Genomic DNA, 20,042 nt, shown 5'->3' with positions numbered 1-20,042 from the left:
TTTACCTAGAGTTTTCTTGTTGGTTGGCTTTGTTCTCTAACATTTGTTCAGTTTAACTTATTCTAGATCTCTAACTTAGTTTCTATTTAATTGATCAGAGTTTTTTTACCTCTTGTTTTTCTGTTTCTTGTCTTGCCTCTATGTAGCTTTTTTGTAAGAGGGTCTCCTCAGATATGGTCAACCCCAGTCAGGTTTTCCCAGTCCAGAGAGCCCCAGGTCTCAGGAGGAGGGTGTGGAGTTTCCCTGAGAATGAGAATCTCCTGTGAGGCCTTTAGACTGTATGCTTTTCCTATGCTGTCCAGCAGGTGGCGCTTGCCAGCCCGCGGCTCCCCACACCAGTGTGAGGAGGCGTGGAGCCTTTAGTTCTCCCTGTGACCCTGACCTGTCGGGAGCATGGCTGACTGAAGCTAGTTTCTGAATTCCAGCCCTTAGGGTCTGAGTTCTTTGAAGGAGGCTGCCAGTTGAGCTGGTCCACACCCCCCTTTTTGGAGGGAGTTATGCCCTTTTGGGAACTGTCTCCCCCAATAGGTTGATTGCTTTGTCTGTCAGATCTATTTCAGCTCTCCCTTGCCTCTGTTCAGGAGTCAGTTGCTAATATCTGAGGCTTTAAATTTTGCTGCGACCTCAGCTGTTCCACTTTCTCCAGGCTAGTGTGCAATGTATGACTGGTCCCTGGAGACCCTGAGAATGCTATTTCATACAGTTCCTGGCTAATTACCAGCCACCCTGGGGGAGTGATTAAATTCCACACTTCACCACTCCGCCATCTTGCCCTGCCCCCTTCTAGTGTATTTTTAAACTCAACTATTGTTCCTTTCATCCTCATAATTTCTCTTATGTTTCTTCTGTACTTTCAAATTCTTTTTTATGCTCACACATTGTCTTTTTAATATCCTTTATGTTTTTGCCCATTTTCCTTCATCTCCTTTAATTGACTTAGGAGATTTGTTCAAACTTCTTTGATTAGTCGCTCTAAGTTCTGTGTCTCTTCCGAAATTTTAATTTATTCCCTTGATTGAGCCTTATCTTCGATTGAGGCATATCTTCCTGTTTCTTAGTATGGCTTGTAATTTTTTTCTGATGTCTAGGCATCTGATTATCTTGATGAGTTAACACTGAAGGTCAGTTTCTCCCCCTTTTCTAGGGTTGTATTCTTGATTGGCTTTTTATTAAGTTTCTTCCTTGATGCTATGTCCAACTTATTTTAGGTCCTTAGAAAACTCCCTGTTTAACTGATTATCTCAGCTCATCATCTTATTCTTGCCCTGGATATGAGTTACAATTTTTTGGATTGTGCTTTTTGTGTAATGGTTTCACCTCTGGGAGGAAGCTTCCTTTCCTCTGATACTTCTCCAGGAGTCTTGATCTGTTTTGTTTGTTTTTGTGTAGAATTTTCTCCTCAGCTCGTGTGATTTCTTTAAATTGTCTCTGACTCAGTGTCCTGTTTTTCTGATTCTTTGCAGTTTTGGGACCCTCCTGTCTTACAGCAGTTCAGTTTAACCCCACTCCTCCTGCCTTCCCTTTTTATTTTTCCCTCTATGAGGCTTTTCTGCCTCCAGTTTCTTCACCTATAGGGTATTCTGTCTCCGGGATCCAGATGCGGTCAATCCAGAAAGGTGGGTCACTCTAGAAAAGTTCCTTTTTCTTTCAGGTGGTCCAGTTATCAAAAACTGGATTGAGTGAGTGCAGCACTTTCCAGCTGCAGGTTTTTTTTTTCAATCAGTTTTATTGAGATACATTCAGATACCAGATATTCATCAAAAGTGTATAATCTGTAGTTCACAGTATCACCATATAGTTATGCATTCATCAACAATCAGTTTTTGAACATTTTCATTACTCAAAAGAAAATAAAAATAAGAATAAAAATAAAAATAAAGCGCGTACATACACACACACAAAACATCCCATACCCCTTAACCCTCCTATTATTTATTTGTTTTCTTACTCATGTGTCCATACATTGGATAGAGGGAATATCAGTTGCAAGGTTTTTGGCAATTATACAGACACACCTTAAGAGCTATATAGTTACACAGTCATCTTCAAGGATCAAGGCTACTGTACTACAGCTTAACAGTTTCAGGTATTTCTCTCTAATTATTCCAATATACTAAAAACTAAAAAAGGATATCTATATAATGCATAAAAATAACCTCCAGAATGACTCTCGACTCTATTTCTAATCTCTTAGCCACTGAAACGCTATTTTGTTTCATTACTCGTCCCCCTTTTTGGTCCAAGAAAACTTTCTCATTCTCATGATGCCAGGGCGAGGTCCATCCCCGGGAGTCATGTCCCAGATTGCCAGGGAGACTTACACCCCTGGGAGTAATATCCCATGTAGCAGTGAGGGCAGTGATTTTACCTGCAGAGTTGGCTTAAAGAGAGAGGCCACACCTGAGCAACAAAAGGTGTTCCCTGGGGGTGACTCTTAGGCAAAGTTATAAATAGGCTCAGCTTCTCCTTTGCAGGAATATGTTTCATAAGGGCAAGCCCCAAGGTTGAGGGCTTTGCCTATTAAATTGGTAGTCCCCAATGCTTGCAAGAATATCAGGAATTCCCCAGATGGGGAAGTTTAATATTTCTGCATTTTCCCCCAATCCCTGAAGGTGTCTTTACAAATCCTTTTTTATTCTTTGCCCACATTACTCTGGGATGAATCATGGCATCACACTAACCTGTACAAACCAACAAGATCTCACTCTCTATTCAAGGTTCCATGTAGTTATGATGTTTGAATAAACTGACCATACAAGTTAAACTTGATAGTGTGCTTCAGTAGATAAAAATTTTGCACCAAGTAGGCATCTCTTCATGTGGTCTCACACAGAAGTTTGACATTTTAAAACACTGTCAATATCTTCCTTTAATCTTTAGTCTGATTTGCCTTACTCCTAACCGGAATAGCTTTATTTGTATCTTTAATTGAAGTCTGATCTGTTGTTCAGCTTTTTTAACAATTGCTGTGTGGAGTAATACTGACTCTCATAGCTGTAGAACTCGAGCTTTGAGTCTCAGGTGCACATAGATACCTGAAGTTCCAGAATCACCAGGTTGTATACAAAGAGCCCAGCATCACAGAATTTAGAAATAACCATAACAATTCAGAGATACATGTGACTGCTGTTCAGCTTAAAATCTGAAAACCTTTACAATAAGCTTTCCCCTTATAACCTATGCTCTAGAATTCAGTTCTCAGAGTTTGCACTATATTGAGTCCATGTTAGGTGAGGTATTATAATATTAGACTTTTCGTTTCTGTCTTATTTCACTCAACATATTGTCCTCAAGGTTCATTCATCTAGTTGCATGCCTCACAACTTCATTCCTTCTTGTATGCATTCAGTATTCCATTGTATGCATACACCACAGTTTGCCCTTTCGTTCATCAGTTGATGTACCTTAGGCCACTTCCATCCATTGTAAATCATGAGTACTGCCTCCATAAATACCAGTACACAAATGTCCATTCTTGTCCTTGTTTCCAGTTCTTCTAATATTTACCTAACAGGGTTGCAGGATCATATGGGAAACCCTATAATTGTCCTCATGTGGAACCACCACACTGCCCTCCAGATGGGTTGCACTATTCTACTTCCCTGCTAACAGTGAATAGGTTTATCCCTTTCTCCACATATTCTCCAGCACTTGTATCTTTCTGTTTATTATTTAAACAGTTTTATTCACACACCATACAATCCATCCTGAGTAAGTAATCAGGGGTTTCTAGTATAGTCACGTGGTTATGTGTTTACCATCACAGTCTATATGTGGACATTCCCATATCTTCTGCAAAGAAGGAAGAGGGGAAAAAAATGATGAATAAAATATAAAAAGTAAAAAGACTAAATTAAAACGAGAACCCACAACACTACCAGGAATCCCATACCTCTCCCTTATATCCCCCTCTTATTGACATTTAGCTTTTGTATATACAGATCAGACTTCAGTTAAAGATATGAATGAAGCTGTTCTGGTTAGGACTAAGGCAAATCAGACTAAAGATAATAGCTTTTGTTACATTTCATGGAAACAGATTGCAATGTTGCTGTTAACTATAAACTCTAATTTGCATTGATTGTATTTCTCCATATTCCATCCCATTTTTAATACCTTGCAATGCTGACATTCATTTGTTCTCCTTCATGTAAAAGCATTCTTATATTTAATCACCATCATTGTTCATTCTAGCTAAGTTATACAGTCCCAGTCCTTATCTTTTGTCTTTCCTTCTGGTGTCATACGTACCCTTAGCTTTCCTCTACTGACCCTACTCATACTCAGCTTTGTTCAGTATACTTAAAATATTGTGCTACCCTCTACCATTTTGTCTTCTTTATTTTATATGACATATTTTGTATTTTTTTCCTCTCTCTCTCTTTTTACCCTTACTGATAGTCTTCATTTCTATATTCTTATCCAACCCTTGCTCTCCTGTCTTTTCCTATCTGCCTGTTGCTCCCTTTTTAATTTCTTGTAGAGCTGGTCTCTTGTTCACAAACTCTTTCAGTGTCTGTCCGAAAATATTTTAAACTCCCTTTCATTTTTGAAGGACAGTTTTGCCAGATACGGAATTCTTGGCTGCCAGCTTTCTCTTCCAGTATCTTAAATATATTATACTATTGGCTTCTTGCCTCCATGTTCTTCTGAGTAATCTACACATAGTCTTATCGAGCTTGCTTTGTATGTGATGGATCGCTTTTCTCTTGCTGCTTTCAGAATTCTCTTTTTGTCTTTGACATTTGACAATCTTATTAGTATCTCACAGATCTACCCGGGTCTGTTCTCTTTGGGGTATGCTGCGCTTCTTGGATCTGTAATTTTATGTCTCTCCTAAGAGATGGGAAGTTTTAAGTGATTCTATCCTCCATTATTCTTTCTACCCCTTTTCCATTGTCTTCTTCTTCTGGTACACCCATGACAGGTATATTCATGCACTTCATGTTGTTGTTCAATTCCCTGAGACCCTGCTCTTATTTTTCCATTCTTTTCCCTATCTGTTCATTTTTGTATAGGATTTCAGATGTCCTGTCCTTTAGTTCACTAATCATTTCTTTTGTCTCTTCAACTCTAAGTTTCCATTGTGTTTTTCCTCTCTTGTATTGTGTTTTTCATTCCCATAAGTTCTGCCATTTGATTTTTCAAACTTTTGCGTTCTTCCTTATGTTCGCTCAGTGTCTTCTTTATACCCTTGATCACTTTTGCCATATCTTCCAGGAACTTATTGATTTGATTTTTGATTGATTTAGCATGTTTGAACATCTTTAATTAGTTGTTTAAACTCCTGTATCTCATTTGAAGTTTTAGTTTGTTCCTTTGACTGGGCCATATCTTCGTTTTTCCTAGTGTGACTCCTGATTTTTTGTTGGTGTCTTGGCATATGGTTTCCTTGATTAGTTTTTTTTCCTAGAGGTTGTTTTCAGTCTTTTGCCTAGGGTTTTTTTGTTGGTTGGCTTTGTTCTCTACCTGTTCTTTGGTATTCAGTTCAACTTATTCTAGACCTCTAGCATAGCTTCCATTTAAGTGATCAGAATTTTTGAGGTCTTGTTATTCCGGTTCTTGTCTTGTCTATATGGAAACTTTTTTTTTTTAACTTTTTAAGAGGGTCTATGCAGATGTGATTGACCCCAACAGCTTTTACTAGACTAGACAAGCCCAGGTCTCAGGAGGAGGGTGTAATCAGTATGATGTTTCCCTGAGGATGAGACCCCACAAGTTGTCAGGCTTTCCTGTGCAGCCTCTGGACTCTGCTTTTCATCTCCTGCCCAGCTGGTGGTGCTTGTCAGTCAGCAGTTCCCCACATGCATAAAGAAGTGTGGTGCCTTTAGTTCTCAACAGACCCTGTCTCTGCCCAGGGCATGGTTAAGACAAACTTATGCTGTTTCTGTTTTTTTTTTTTTTTTCCCCTCACAATCCCTGAATTCTCTGAAGGAGGGCTACCACTTGATAAGGGCCCTGTCCCCCTTTGCTTGGGAAAGATAAGCCCTTTAAGGGATTATCTTCTTCACTTGACTCCTTACTTTGTCTCTCAGACCTATGTTAACTCCACCCTTGTCCGGATCAGAGCTGACAATTGAAAATGCTTGAGGCTTTCTCTGATGAGCTATTTTGAATGTTTTAAAAAAAGAAAGAAGAAAAAAATCCCATTTTTAGTGCCAGTCTCCTAGTTTTACCAGTCAGGAGCCAGAGTTGGTACCTGTCTGTGTATCCCTTTTCTTGGGTTACAGCCCTTTTCCAGGGCTCAGTCAACTCCAAAAGCCTCTGTTGTTATTTAGTTTATTTATTTATTTATTTATTTTTTCCGTTAGCCCCAACTCTCTGCCAAGAGAGATCTCAGGGTTCCTTTCCTGCTTGCCCTGTGGTTATATGTGCTCCTAGCTTGTATTCAGTAGTCCAAATTAGTTAATTAAAACCTTGATTCAAGCCTGGTTCACTGCCTTCCCTTGCTCCCAGCAGAGATAGCTTCTTTTTCCCACAGGGGAGCGTTCCAGTTCAGACTTCCATATCTCTCTCTCTCTCTCTGTCTCCCCCTCTCTCCCCACACACACACACACACCTTGTGCCCCACCCCCCTTTCTTCTTTGGTGCCCTTTTGTATGCAGCACTTCTCAGTGGGTTGTATTTTGCTCTGGGTCTCTGTGGACTTGGCTCCCTGTCCCTGGATATGGGTGGGGTTTTCTCACTGCTCTTCCCAGTGGGAGGTGGGTCCCTGTTGCCTGCTGTCTCTGAGCAGCTCCCAAGCTGCATGGGACTGAGAGGGAGATGAAATGGACCAGCGGGTCCAGGACAGAAATTTCCTACCTGATATTTTCCTTTTTCTTCCATTCTGCATTTGTGGCATCCTGTTCTAATCTCTATTTTCTTCCAGAGTTATAAGCTTGTGGGATTTGTCATTTTACTTGATGAATCTTTAGGGAGGTTTTTTCAGGGGATATCTTATGTTGCCATGTTGATGATGTCCCTCTGTTTCTTTCTTAAGAAAGCATTTGTTAATTAATGTTCTGACTTTGTGAGATATGGTCCCCTTTTGTGCAGTAACATACATTTATATTCTAATTCTTTAGACTGGCTTTCCAGAGGAAACTTACTCTAGGCTGTTGCTCCTAGAAATGCCTTACCAACTTCATGTCAGAATCTGTCTGCCTGTGAGCTCCTTATCAGTGCTAATTGGGCTCCAGTGTTATGCTTTGATGTGATGGGAATCTCAACTCCTAATTGAAACTAGAGTAAAAACTGTAGGTGATGGAGCAGATATACGCATTAAAGCTCTTTGTCCTAATTAAATTTTATTTTACATAGCCCCAAACTATTCTGTCCTGAGTCCAGTTGGAGTTTACAGGAATTCTGATTTAAAACAACTGATTTCGTGGTAACGCATTATGTCTTATTGGTCTAAAAAAACTTAATGGCATCATATCTCATGAGGAAGTTGTGGGTATTTAGTGAATTAATTTACTAAATTCATTACCTAATATCTTTCTTTCTTTCTTTCCTTTTGGATGAATTTGGAAAATACACACAAGGATGAGTAAGATACCCTTTACCTTTAAAGAACTTAGGTGAATAGTAGTTAGGTTCAGTTAAATGAATAAATAAAGATAGAGTGCTTTTTTTTTTTTTTTAAAGTTATAGAACATTAGATTGTTTTCTTCTTTGTTGTCTAATTCTTTAATGAGATTTTACATTAAGATGAATTTCATACTTCTTAGGATATGATTAGCTCAAAATGGCAAAGTAAAATGTTTTATTTTATAACAAGATTCTAAAGTATTTAACTGAAAGAATTTACTGGAAAAACAATTTTATAGATATTCCATTGTATTTTATATCCATAATTTGAATATTTTCTGTGTGTTTTATGTCTGTGTGCTTCTTAGGTTATTAACATCTAGCTTGATCATGTCCTTAAACATTTTCAGATTCCATGTGGTTAATTATGACTTTCTTACGCCAGACATTGGCTTTTAAAATAGAGAAACTAGACTGTAATCTAGGGGAAGCCTTGCCACATTGTTTAGGGGGAGGATTGGTGATATCTGCTGTATGGTTATTTCTTGCAGAAGAAATGCTTACAGAATAAAAAGGGATTTTAGAATATCATTCAGGTTCTGGATTCTCATTATTGGATATTTATACTTCAGTCAAGACAGATTAAAAGTATACGCCCTTCTAATAGAATTTTCTAACAGTGTATTTCAAAACAGGAAGTATTCTTAAAGAGATGTAACACATATCTAATTTATATAATTCCAGATTATTTTGATCTTTTATAAGTTTTGCGACACAGTTTCTCTTCCAAACTATTATGTATACATCCTATGATGCTGGTAATTTTTTTCATTAGTGTTTTTTGAATTTTAAAATATACAAAAATCCCAGCAAAGAAGCCATAGTTTTCACATTAGCTTCTTAAAGAGGACTTTTCTCTTTTAGGCTCAAAGGCAGAGTGTTAGGTTCCACTGCATTTTCCTACAGTATCTACCTCAACCAGTTACTGTTATGAATGATCTCAGTGACATATGAATGGTATGAATTTAATTCTATAAAATATAATTTTTTTATATTTATGTACTTATTTAAATGCAATTTTATTGAGATATATTCACATAGCATACAGTCCTCCAAAGTGTACAATCAGTTGTTCATAGTATCATCATATAGCTGTGCATTCATCACCACATCTTTATATTTAGCATGAAAGTAAGTTAAAATTTTTTTACTGAAGGATCTAGTTGCTGCTCAGGGATAGACTACTATTTGAGTACTTTAAAAAAACTATCTGGTTAAAATGCAGGTCATTTACTGTGTGGAATAATCTGGATATGTGAGATATTACTCAAGTATCTTAATAAATTTTCTTATTGCAAAGAAAATTATAAAAGGTAGTACGTTCAACCAAACAGAAACCTGATATGTAAATTAGGTATAGATTGAGGAAAGAGTTGATTGACTTATATATATTTCATTGATTAGCCAACACTGATTAAAAAAAAGTAGTTCAACTCACGAAAAAACAGCAAATGAAATCTTCAGTAAATGAACTTTGCATAACTTCACCATAAAATGAATTTCTTTCACTTCTCTTCTGTAGATCCTCAGTTTTAAAGAGAGAGAAGTTTGAAAAACTATGTTTTATTGGGTTAGAATACTATAATTCTACTGCAAATAAAATATCTTTTGAACAGGACAAGTGACTTAATGTATGACGTACTCGATGAATCCTTACGAAGAGCTGAGTTAAATCACAATGTCACTTACGGTAGGTAACATGTAAATGCTATTCTAATGACTAATGGTATTTTGTAGTATCACAGCTGAATCTGTGTCTGAATGCTGTAAGTTCTGACTGAGTTTTATATATTAATTTTTTAGGTGATTCTTTGGGTTATTGTTATTTCTTTTAATGTGAGCATTGAATAATTAATATGTAGAAGTAATTTGAAATTATGGCATTGTTCTCAATATTGACCTTAATGTATTATTATAATTGTCTCCTTGTTGAAAACATTTATCAGACATCTAATTGACATGAAATTAATCCGGTAGTTCTGTTCCATGTTCTGTGAAAGTTTACATTTGAAGTATTTAAATCTGTCAACTGGTTGTCAAACATTTACATTGAATAGTTGTCAAATATTTATTAAATTTCTGTTATTTGTCAGGTGTTGTGCAAAGTGCTTGGAATACAGCTGTGAATAAAACAATGTTATCATGGGGCTCACAGACTAGATAGATGGAAGGCACAGGTATTGTAAATGTTACAAGAGAGTCATAGGGCACTGTAGGAGAATATAGCAGCTAGTTTTAGGTGAGAGGAGAGAACAAGGAAGGTTTTCCTAAGAATGTAACATTTAAGAGGAAATAAGTTACTAATAGGAGACAAGAATTAAGTAGGGGGAGGAGGATAGAGAGGTGAGAAAGTAATAAAAAACAGTCAAAGTTTATTAGCCAGAGGAGGAATTATTAATTCTTTTATGATCAGCCTGGAAAGCCTCAGTGGAAAAATTGAGATTTTTGGCGATACTTAAAAGACAGAAGTGAGGCAGTTTGAATTTTGCATGCTTTGGGGAGGGTAGTAGAAGAGGCATTCAGAGGTATGACTCAAATGAGAAAATCATTTCTCAATCTGGTAAAATGCCATGAAGTAGGGGATGAACAGCATTACTTGTTCTTTCAGACAGTAAAAAACTAATGTGTATTTTTAAGAACAAGGGTTGTAGAAGCGTAGGATAGACTAGAGGGCAGAAATTGAACTAATTAGTTGAAATAAAAAGTGTTTAACAAAGATCCAGTAGGAAAAAGGAGAAAGGATTGTATTCATGACTTTCATGTAGGAAAAATAATGCACACGGAAGTGAATTGGGATAGTAAACTTTGAAGGATAGATTAATATTTGCATATATAAATGGTTAGTAAGGCACTGAGTGTTTTATTCATTTGTTCAGATTGAGGAAAAAATTAATTGATTTGTGTGTTCTTCCATACTAAGTGTGGAAGATAAGAGGAAGTTAAGGTAGGTGCAGGCCCTGCCCTTGTGACTGTAATAGTATAATGAACAGTTGATATTATCTAGGTTCCTGATATACATTGAGGAAAACAAGGGGCCAGAAGGCAAGGGTGACCCATAATGAAGCTAGTGGTTTGGCTATGAACTGTTAGAAAACCCACACAAGTGTCAGAATCTTTCCAGGCAGCTAAAGTAAATTAACATTGGGATATAATCAGTGTTTAGGATAAGGATTAGAAAGGATCACAAGGAATTCCGCTTAAAATTAGCTAAAAATCTGCTTTTTTTTTTGATGTTTGCAGAAAGCTAATTTTTTTTTATAATTCACATTTCAGCTTTAATTTTTTTATTTTTTTGAATAGGTAATATATGCACATGGTTCAAAATTCAAAAGGTACACAAGGGTATATACAATGAACAGTAAGTCTCCCTTTCACCTTTATCACCCACCACCTAGTTCCCCTTCCTAGAGACAACCGTTGTTATTCATTCCTTTTGATGTGGAGAGTACTGTATACCTGAGGAAATATTTGTTATGCTCTCCATTAGAATTCCCTATTTTTATTAAGATTCCTTGAACCAACACAACAATTTATTTCTTTGTAGACTGTCAGTCTAGTATTTCAACTTGCCACACATACCTTATAGCTTCTGTTGATCAATAGTAGAGTATTCTCTAGTAAACTTAATATAAATCTTTATTTTACTGTTTAAAAGTGCGAATTTTAAGTTTTAAACTTCATAAGGGCAGGGACTGTGTTTGTCTTGTTGACCACCATATCCCCACTTGGTTAATTGATGATTAATACATTTTAATTGGATTAAAGAAAGAAAAGTTAGTTTTCTTTCATTAGTTATCTAATTGGGTTTCAGTCTTAATATTTTCTGAACCATATTTTTTATAAAGGTTCATTATTATAACTTACATCAAGAAATAAATCACATGAAAGATATTTACTGAGTATCTACCATGTGCCAGGTATTATATAAAGTGGTGTAGGGGATATACAGAAGTATAAGGTATAATCTTTGTCTTTAAGGAATTGTAATAACTTCAGTATCTTCTGATACCAACTACACCAATTCTGGCTCTACCTGATCTCCACGGGTAAAGAACAATCCTCCATAAGATTGCCCTTTAGACACCAGCTATAAGCTCAGGGTTTCCCTTGGCCACCTTGACTTCTAATTTGGAGGAACTCACGAGCTCTTCAAGTTCAGTAATTTGCTAGAGTGATTCACAGAACTCAGGAAAGTATTATACTAATGATTATAGTTTTATTATAGTAAGAAAGAATACAAATCAGAAGAAGCCAAAAGAAGAGATGCATAGGGTAAGGTCTGGAAGGGTCTCAAACACAAAGCTTCTATATTCTTGCCATGTGGATTCATAGTATGTCATCCTCTTGGCACTTCGATGTGTATTTTTTTTTCACATTTTCTAATTGTGAAATATATATACAGGAAAGTGATAACTTTCAAAGTACAATTTAACAAGTAGTTAACAAATTTCAAAGAATGTTATGGGTTACAGTTCCACAATTTTAGTTATTTCCTTATTGTGAAATGTAACAAATGTACAGAAAGGTGATAACCTTCAAAGTCCGATTTAACAAGTAGTTATATAGGAACTTTCAAAGAATGTTATAGGTAACAGTTCTACCATTTCAGTATATGTATTTACTGAAATGTGTATACAGAAAGGTGATAACTTTCAGATACAATTTAATGAGTAGCTATAGAGCACATTTCAAAGAATGTTGTACGTTATAGTTCCACCATTTTAGTTATTTCCTTGTAGCTATTCTAATACCCTGGATACTAAAAATATATATATGTAAATAAATAAACATTTATATAAACATTCAGTATTTGTAATCCTTTGTTAAATCCTATTTGTCTGTTGCTACCCCTTCCTCTCATTTAATCACGTTCTTGATCTTTGGGGATGTGTAGACAGTGCCACCCTAACTTATTCGTATTGAAAAGGGGTGTTGACATTATGGGAAAGGGGAACACATCTGGTTGATATTCTTGAAGAGGCTTTTGTCTCTGCATTTTGGACTTATCTGGCACAGGAACACTCTGGAGGACTTAAGTTTCTGAAAAATAAACTTAGAGAGTGAAACTTTTATAGAGTCACAGAAAGGGACCAGGGTATTCATTAGGGTTTTCGGGACTACTATGATTTGGGTTTGTCGTACTGTGGCCATTTGGTATATCTAGCTAAAGCTTGCACAAGAGTAATCTCCAGGATAGCCTCTTGACTCTATTTGAAATTTCTTAGCCACTGAAACCTTATTTTGTTAACATTCTTTTCCCCCTTTTGGTCAAGAAGACATTCTCAATCCCTCAGTACTATGACCAGGCTCATTCCTGGGATCCGTGTCCCTCATCACCAGGGAGACTCAGTCACCTGGGAGTCATAGCCCATGTAGGGGGGGAGGGTAATGAATTTATTCGTAGAGTTGGGCTTAGAGTGAGGAAGGCCACATCTAGGCAACAAAAGAGGTTCCCTGGAGGTCACTGCTAAGCATAATTATAGGTAGGCTTAGCCTCCCCTTTACAGCCATAAGTTTCACAAGAGCAAGCCTCAAGATTTGACTTATTAAGGATTTGACTTATTAAGTACGGGGTTCCTAATCTCACATAGTATATATTCTGTCCAAGACGAACAATCAGTGCCTCACGTTATCTTCACTTAGTTGTACAATCATCATCACTCTCAATTTTAAACAGTTATCTTGACCCAAAACACTTCAAAGCTCTTATCAGCCCCTAATTATTTGTCCCTAGTATTTGCGTGGGACTAGTAAGGTATTCCTATTAAATATAGTCCCTAGTATGCAAGAGGTAGATTTTCCCATATATCAATCTGTTGTTAACTCTTTGTACCAGTGTCATACCTTAGAAAAATATTGTGTAAATACCTATTTATGTTTGTAGTGCTAATCTGTGGGATACATGCCTTTTAATAATCACTTTTGATCATATTTGCCTTCAATATGGTCCTGATACTTAGAATCCTATTAATAGACCATCATCACCCCTGTCCATTCCCATACCTCTAAGTTCACCCTCATTAACATGTCTGTACATATTAGGGAATCGTTTCCCCTTCACTAGCTTCTGTCTTTCTCAAGGTCCCCTATATGCTACATTATAAAATACTGATTTCACCTTGTTCAGGGAGTTCACATTATTGATAACATACAATATTTCTCCTTTTGTGTCTGCTTTATTTCCCTCAGCATTATGTTTTCAAAGTTCATCTGTATTGTCACGTACTTCAGGACCTTGTTCCTTCTTACTGCTGCATAGTATTCCATTGTATGTATATACCACATTTTGTTTATCCACTAGTTTGTTGGAGGACACTTGGATTGTTTTCACCTCTTGGAAATTGTGAATGATGCTGCTATGAACATTGGTGTGCAAATGTCTGTACATGTCACTGCTTTCAGATCTTCTGGGTATATTCTGAAAAGTGGAATTGCCAGATTGTAGGTTAACTTGATAACCAGTTTTCTGAGCAACCACCAAACTGTCTTCCACAGCAGCTGTACCATTATACATTCCCCACCAGCAATGAGTAAGAGTTCCAGTTTCTCCATATTCTCTCTAGCATTTGTAGTTTCCTGTTTGTTTAATGACAGCCATTCTTATTGGTGTGAGATGATAACTCACTGTGGTCTTAATTTGCATCTCCCTAATAGCTAGTGAAGATGAAAAATTTTTTCATGTGTTTTTTAGCCATTTGTATTTCCTCTTCAGAAAAATGTCTTTTTGTAACTTTTGCCCATTTTTTTAAATTGGGCTGTTTGTACTATTATTGTTGAGTTGTAGGATTTCTTGATACATGCTGGATATCAGTCTCTTATCAGATATATGGTTTCCAAATATTTTCTCCCATTGAGTTGGCTGCCTCTTCACCTTTATGACAGAGTCCTTTGAGGCACAGAAGCTTTTGATTTGGAGGAGTTCCCATTTATCTATTTTTTCTTTCATTGCTTGTGCTTTGGGTATAAGTTCTAAAAAGTGATCTACTAATACTAGGTCTTGAAGATGTTTCCCTACATTATCTTTTAGGAGGTTTATGGTAACTGTCTGTTGTATTGAGGTCTTTGATCCACTTTGAGTTAATTTTTATATGGGGTGTGAGGTAGGGGTCTTCTTTAATTCTTTTGGTTATGGCTATCCAGTTCTCCCAGCCCCATTTGTTGAAGAGACGTTCTGTCCCAGTTCAGTGGATTTGGGGGCCTTATCAAAAATCAGTCAACCGTACATCTGGGGGTCTATTTCCGAACTCTCAATTCAATTCCATTCATCAATATGTCTGTCTTTATGCCAATACCATCCTGTTTTGACCACAGTAGCTTTATAGTAGGCTTCAAAGTCTGGAAGTATAAGTCCTCCCTCTTTGTTCTTTGTTAGGATGTTTTTGGCAATTTGAGGCCCCTTTCTCTTCCAAATAAATTTGATAACTAGCTTTTCCAAGTCTGCAAAATAGATTGTTGGAATTTGGATAGGAATTTTGTTGAATCTGTAGATCTTTTTGGGTAGAATTGACATCTTAACAATGTTTAGTCTTCCTATCCATGAGCACAGAACATTTTCCCACCTATTTAGGTCCTTTTTTATTTCTTTCAGTAAAATTTTGTAATTTTCTATGTAGAGGTCTTTTACATCCTTGGTTAAGTTTATTCCTAGGTAGCTGATTTTTTTAGTTGTTATTGTGAATGGAATTTTTTTTTATTTTTTTGATTGCCTCTTCAGTTAGGTCATTACTTGGGTATAGGAACATTACTGATTTATGTGCATTAATCTTATATCTTTCCACTCTGCCGAATTTCTTCCTTAGCTCAAGTAGCTTTGTGGTTGAAATCTTAGGATTTTCCAAATATAAGATCATATCATCTGCAAACAATGACATTTTTACTTCTTCCTTTCCAGTTTGAATACCTTTTATATCTTTGTCTTGGTGAATTGCTCTGGTTAGAACTTCTAGCACAATATTGAATAATACAGGTGACAGTTGGCATCCTTGTCTTGTTCCCAGTCTTAGGGGAAAGGCTTTCAGGCGCTCACCGTTGACTACTATCCTGGCTGTGGGTTTTTCATATATGCCATTTGTCATGTTGAGAAAGGTTCCCTCAATCCCTACCTTTTGAAGTGTTTTTATCAAAAAGGGTTGTTGAATTTTGTCACGTTTTTTCAGCATCTATCAAGATGATCATTTGATTTTTCCCTTTCAATTTGTTAATATGTTGAATTATGTTAATTCATTTTCTTATGTTGAACCATCCTTGCATGCCAGGAATGAATCCCACTTGGTCATGGTGTGTAATTCTTTTAATGTGCTTTTGGATTCTATTCACAAGTATTTTGTTTTAGGATTTTTGCATCTATATTCTTTGGGGAGATTGGCCTTTAGTTTTCCTTTCATGTAATATCTTTAATCTGGTTTTGGTATTAGAGTGATATTAGCTTTATAAAATGAATTAAGTAGGGTTCCTTTTTCTTTAATTTTTTGAAAGAGTTTAAGTACGAATGGTGTCAGTTCTTTTTGGAAAGTTTGGTAAAATTCCCCTGTGAAGCCATCTGGCCCTGGGCTTTTATTCGTAGGTAGATTTTTGATGACTGATTGGATCTCTTTGCTTGTGATTGGTTTGTTGAGGTCTTCTATTTCTTCTCAAAGCAGTCCAGTGTTTTCATGTGTTTCCAGGAAATTGTCTATTCTCAATTGTCTAGCTTGTTGGCAAACAATTGTTCATAGTATCCTCTTAAGATTTTTTTTTTATTTCTTCGGGATCTGTAGTAATTATCCCCTTATTTCTGATTCTGTTTATTTGGGTCTTCTCTCTTTTTGACTTTGTCAGTCTAGCTAAGGGTCTGTCAATCTTGTGGCTCTTCTCAAAGAACCAACTTTTGGTTTTATTTATTCTCTATTCTTTTTTTGTTCTCCAGCTCATTTTTTCTTTTTTTCTGATTTAATCTTTGTTATTTCTTTTTGTCTACTTGCTTTAGGGTTAGTTTGCTGATCATTCTCTAGACTCTTTCATTGTTCAGTTAGAGCTTTGGTTTTAGCTCTTTTTTGCTTTTTGATTTATGCATTTAGAGCTATAAATTTCCCTCTCAGCACTGCCTTCACTGCATCCCACAGGTTTTGGTATGTTGTATTCTCATTTTCATTCATCTCTAGACAATTGCCAACTTATTCTTTGACCCACTGGTTGTTTTGTAGTGTGTTCTTTAACCTCCATATTTTTGTGAAAGGTTTGGTTCTTTGGTGGTTGTTGATTTCTAGTTGCATTCCATTGTGGTCAGAGAATGTGATTTGACTAATTTCAGTCTTTTTAAATTCATTAAGACTTGTTTTGTACCCCAGCATATGATCTTTTCTGGAGAACATTCCATGGTCACTAAAGAAGAATGTATATCCTGGTACTTTGGGATGTAATGATTTATATGTGTATGTTAAGTCTAATGATTTATCATATCGTTTAGGTTCTCAGTTTCCTTATTGGTCCTCTGTCTGGTTGTTCTATCTATAGAAAAGAGTGATATATTGACTTCTACTACTACTATTGTATACGTGTCTGTTGCTCCCTTCAGTTTAGCCAGTGTTTGTCTCACGTATTTGGGAGCTCCTTGATTGGGTGCATAAACATTTATGATTGTTATTTCTTCTTAGTAAATTATCCCTTTTAATAATATATAGTGTCCTTCTTTGTCTGTTATGACATCTTTGCTTTTAAAGTCTATTTTGTCCGAAATTAGTATAGCTACCCCAGGTTTCTTTTGGTTGCAGTTTGCGTCGAATTTTTTTTTCTATCCTTTCACTTTCTCTTTTTGTTGCAGGGTCTAAGATGAGTCTCTTGTAAACAGCATTTCAATGGGTCATACTTTTTAATCTGTTCTACCAGTCTGTGTCTTTTAATTGGAGAGTTTAATCCATTCACATTCAAAGTTATTACTGTGAAGAGAGTTCTTGAACCAGCCATCTTATCCTTTGGTTTTTAGTTGTTAGATCTATTTTTTTTCAACCTCTCTGTCTCTTTTTCTTTCTCTAAGTTACCCTTACCAATAACTCTTCAGTTCTGTGCTCTTTTCCAGACCGTGTCTCCTTTATTTTTTTTTTTTCAGCTGGTAGAGCTCCCTTTAGTATTTCTTGCCGAGCAGGTCTTGTTAAGTTCTCTCAGCATTTGTTTGTGAAATTTTAAACTCTCCCTCAATTTTCAAAGAGAGCTTTGCTGGATAAAGAATTCTTGACTGGCAGTTTTTCTCTTTCAGTATCTTAAATATGTCATACCACTGCCTTCTTGCTTCCATGGTGCCTGCTGAGTAGTTAGTACCTAGTCTTATGTTGTTTCCCTTGTATGTGTTGAATTGCTTCTCTCTTGCTGCTTTCAGAGGTTTCTCTTCTCTTCAGATTTTGACAATCTAATCAGTATAGGTCTCGGTGTAGGTTTATTTGGATTTATTCTATTTGGAGTTTATTGGACATCTTTAATTTGCATATTTATGTCATTTAGAAGGTTTGGGAAGTTTTCCTCAACTATGTCTTGAAACACTCTTCCTAGCCCTTTATCCTTCTCTTCTTCTAGGACACTGTATTAGTTAGGGTTCTCCTTGGAAACAGAATCAATGAGAGATGTCTCTTATTATCAAATTGTAAAAGTGACTCATGCAACTGCGGGAGCGCACGAGTCCAAATTCTGCAGAGCCGTCAACAAGCTGTCAACTCCAAGGAAGACGTCCGACGAACTCCTCGGAAAACGAACCGACAACTTTGACAAACTCCTCAGGAAACGAACCGGCAACTTTGAAGAACGCCTCAGGAAACGAACCGGCAACTTTGAAGAACGCCTCAGGAAACGAACCAACAACTTTGACGAACTCCTCAGGAAACGAACTGGCAACTTCGACGAGCTCCCCAGGAAAAGCTTCACTGAGCAGCTGAAGAAGAAGTGAAGGTTCTCTAACCGTCCGGCTTATAAGCCTCCAACTGATCACCCGGACCAAATCCGGCCAATTGCATTCTCTCACTGTGGAAGCACGCCCCTTGATGAGTCATCAGTCAGCTGCAGTCAATTGACTGATGATCCGACAAACCAACCAGCCTCAAATAGCCTCACAGGAATCGTCAGGCCAGTGCCCGCTTGACCAGACAGCTAGGCCACCTAGCCAAGTTGACACATGAACCCAACCATCACAGACACCAATGAGTCTTATATTTGTTTGCTTCATGTTGTCCATCATTTCTCTGGGATCCATTTCAAATTTTTCAATTTTCCCCCCATTTGTTCTTTTGTGTGCTCACTTTCAATTACCATGTCCTCAAGTTCACTTATTCTTTCTTCTGCCTCTTCAAATCTGCCATTGTGTGTCTCTGGTATATTTTAAATTTGACCCACAGTGTCTTTTATTTCCATATGGGCTGGTATTTTTTTATTTACTCTTTCAAGTTCTTATGTTCTTGTAGAGTCTTCTTGATTTCCTTTATGTCTTTATCCATCTTGTTGAAGTTATTTTGGGGATTTGTTTGTACTTCTTTAATTGCTCCAAAGTTTGTGTCTCTTTTGGCTTTTTGTTTGTTTGGTTTATCCATATCTTCAAGATTCTTCAAGTCCTTTATAATTTTTTGTTGGCTTTGGGGGATTTGTTTGCCTTGATAGGGTTTTTTTGGGAAATGCGGGATTATTTGAGTATTTATATACAATTTGGTACAGTTATAACTTGCTGGCAGGCAATTTCCCAGTCCTACCAGCAGGTGGCACTGTGGAGGTATAGCTTGCTGGAAGTTTCCCTCACCTTTCAGCAGGTTTAATTCTCAAGTAGGTATTCCCCGAACTTCTCCTGTGTAGTTGATGGTGTCCAAATTGGGTGGCGAACCAGTCAGTGCACCGGATCTCCGCTGGGGACTGCCTGCCTGGGTCTGCGACTTGGGCCCTGAGCAGGTAGGCATGGAGTCCTCTCAAGGGCACCCTGCAGATGGAACTTGGGCCCTGCCTGCCATCTGCCTGCGAGTCGCTGGGATGTGGGAGGGGTGCCTGATCTTCAGCATGGCGCCTCTTCCTTCCCAGCTTCTTGCCATTGCACTCTCAGACTCTCGTGGGGGGAGAGCAAACGCTTCCCACTGGGTTTGCTCATGGGAACTCTCTGCTGTCTGGCTGTGGAGGATCACCTCCTCAGCTAACCACCAACGTGGGTGAATGGGCATACAGAGCTGCTGCTCACTCCTGTGCCTGGCAGCAGTCTTTCAGCATAGGAGGCATTCCAGATGGGAACAGACTCACCCTGTCCCTTGAGCTGCTGTCTCGCCTCCGTGTTTGTTGGTGTTTCCTCCACGTACTGTGGGGGACTCTCTATGACCAGTCACATCTTGAAACTGTGATCCCTGGCATCCTCCAGCCTCTTTCTAGTTACTTTCACGGAGCAGAAGGCCATTGTGCCTTGGCTTTTCCTCCCATATTATGTTATATTAGTTCAGGATTCGGCAAATTTTTTTGGGGGGAAAGGTGGGCCACAT

At 37.4% G+C, this 20,042-nt stretch overlaps 1 protein-coding gene across 4 annotated transcripts in view; it reads left to right on the top strand.

Moving 5' to 3' along the window:
• The window catches only part of AP4E1 (adaptor related protein complex 4 subunit epsilon 1), a 106,902-nt gene that overhangs the window by 40,788 nt on the left and 46,072 nt on the right, over positions 1-20,042 (top strand). For all 4 annotated transcript variants that reach the window (XM_037833984.1, XM_037833981.1, XM_037833982.1 and 1 more), the window contains one exon: positions 9,189-9,262. In XM_037833984.1, coding sequence (XP_037689912.1) covers positions 9,189-9,262 — 74 coding nt within the window. The remainder of the gene's footprint in view (positions 1-9,188; positions 9,263-20,042) is intronic.

The sequence above is a fragment of the Choloepus didactylus genome, chromosome 4 (genome assembly GCF_015220235.1).
Source record: "Choloepus didactylus isolate mChoDid1 chromosome 4, mChoDid1.pri, whole genome shotgun sequence".
In the NCBI taxonomy this organism is placed as follows: domain Eukaryota; kingdom Metazoa; phylum Chordata; class Mammalia; order Pilosa; family Megalonychidae; genus Choloepus; species Choloepus didactylus.
The sequence above is the reverse complement of the archived record's forward strand: the minus strand, read 5'-3'. Positions and strand labels throughout refer to the sequence as shown.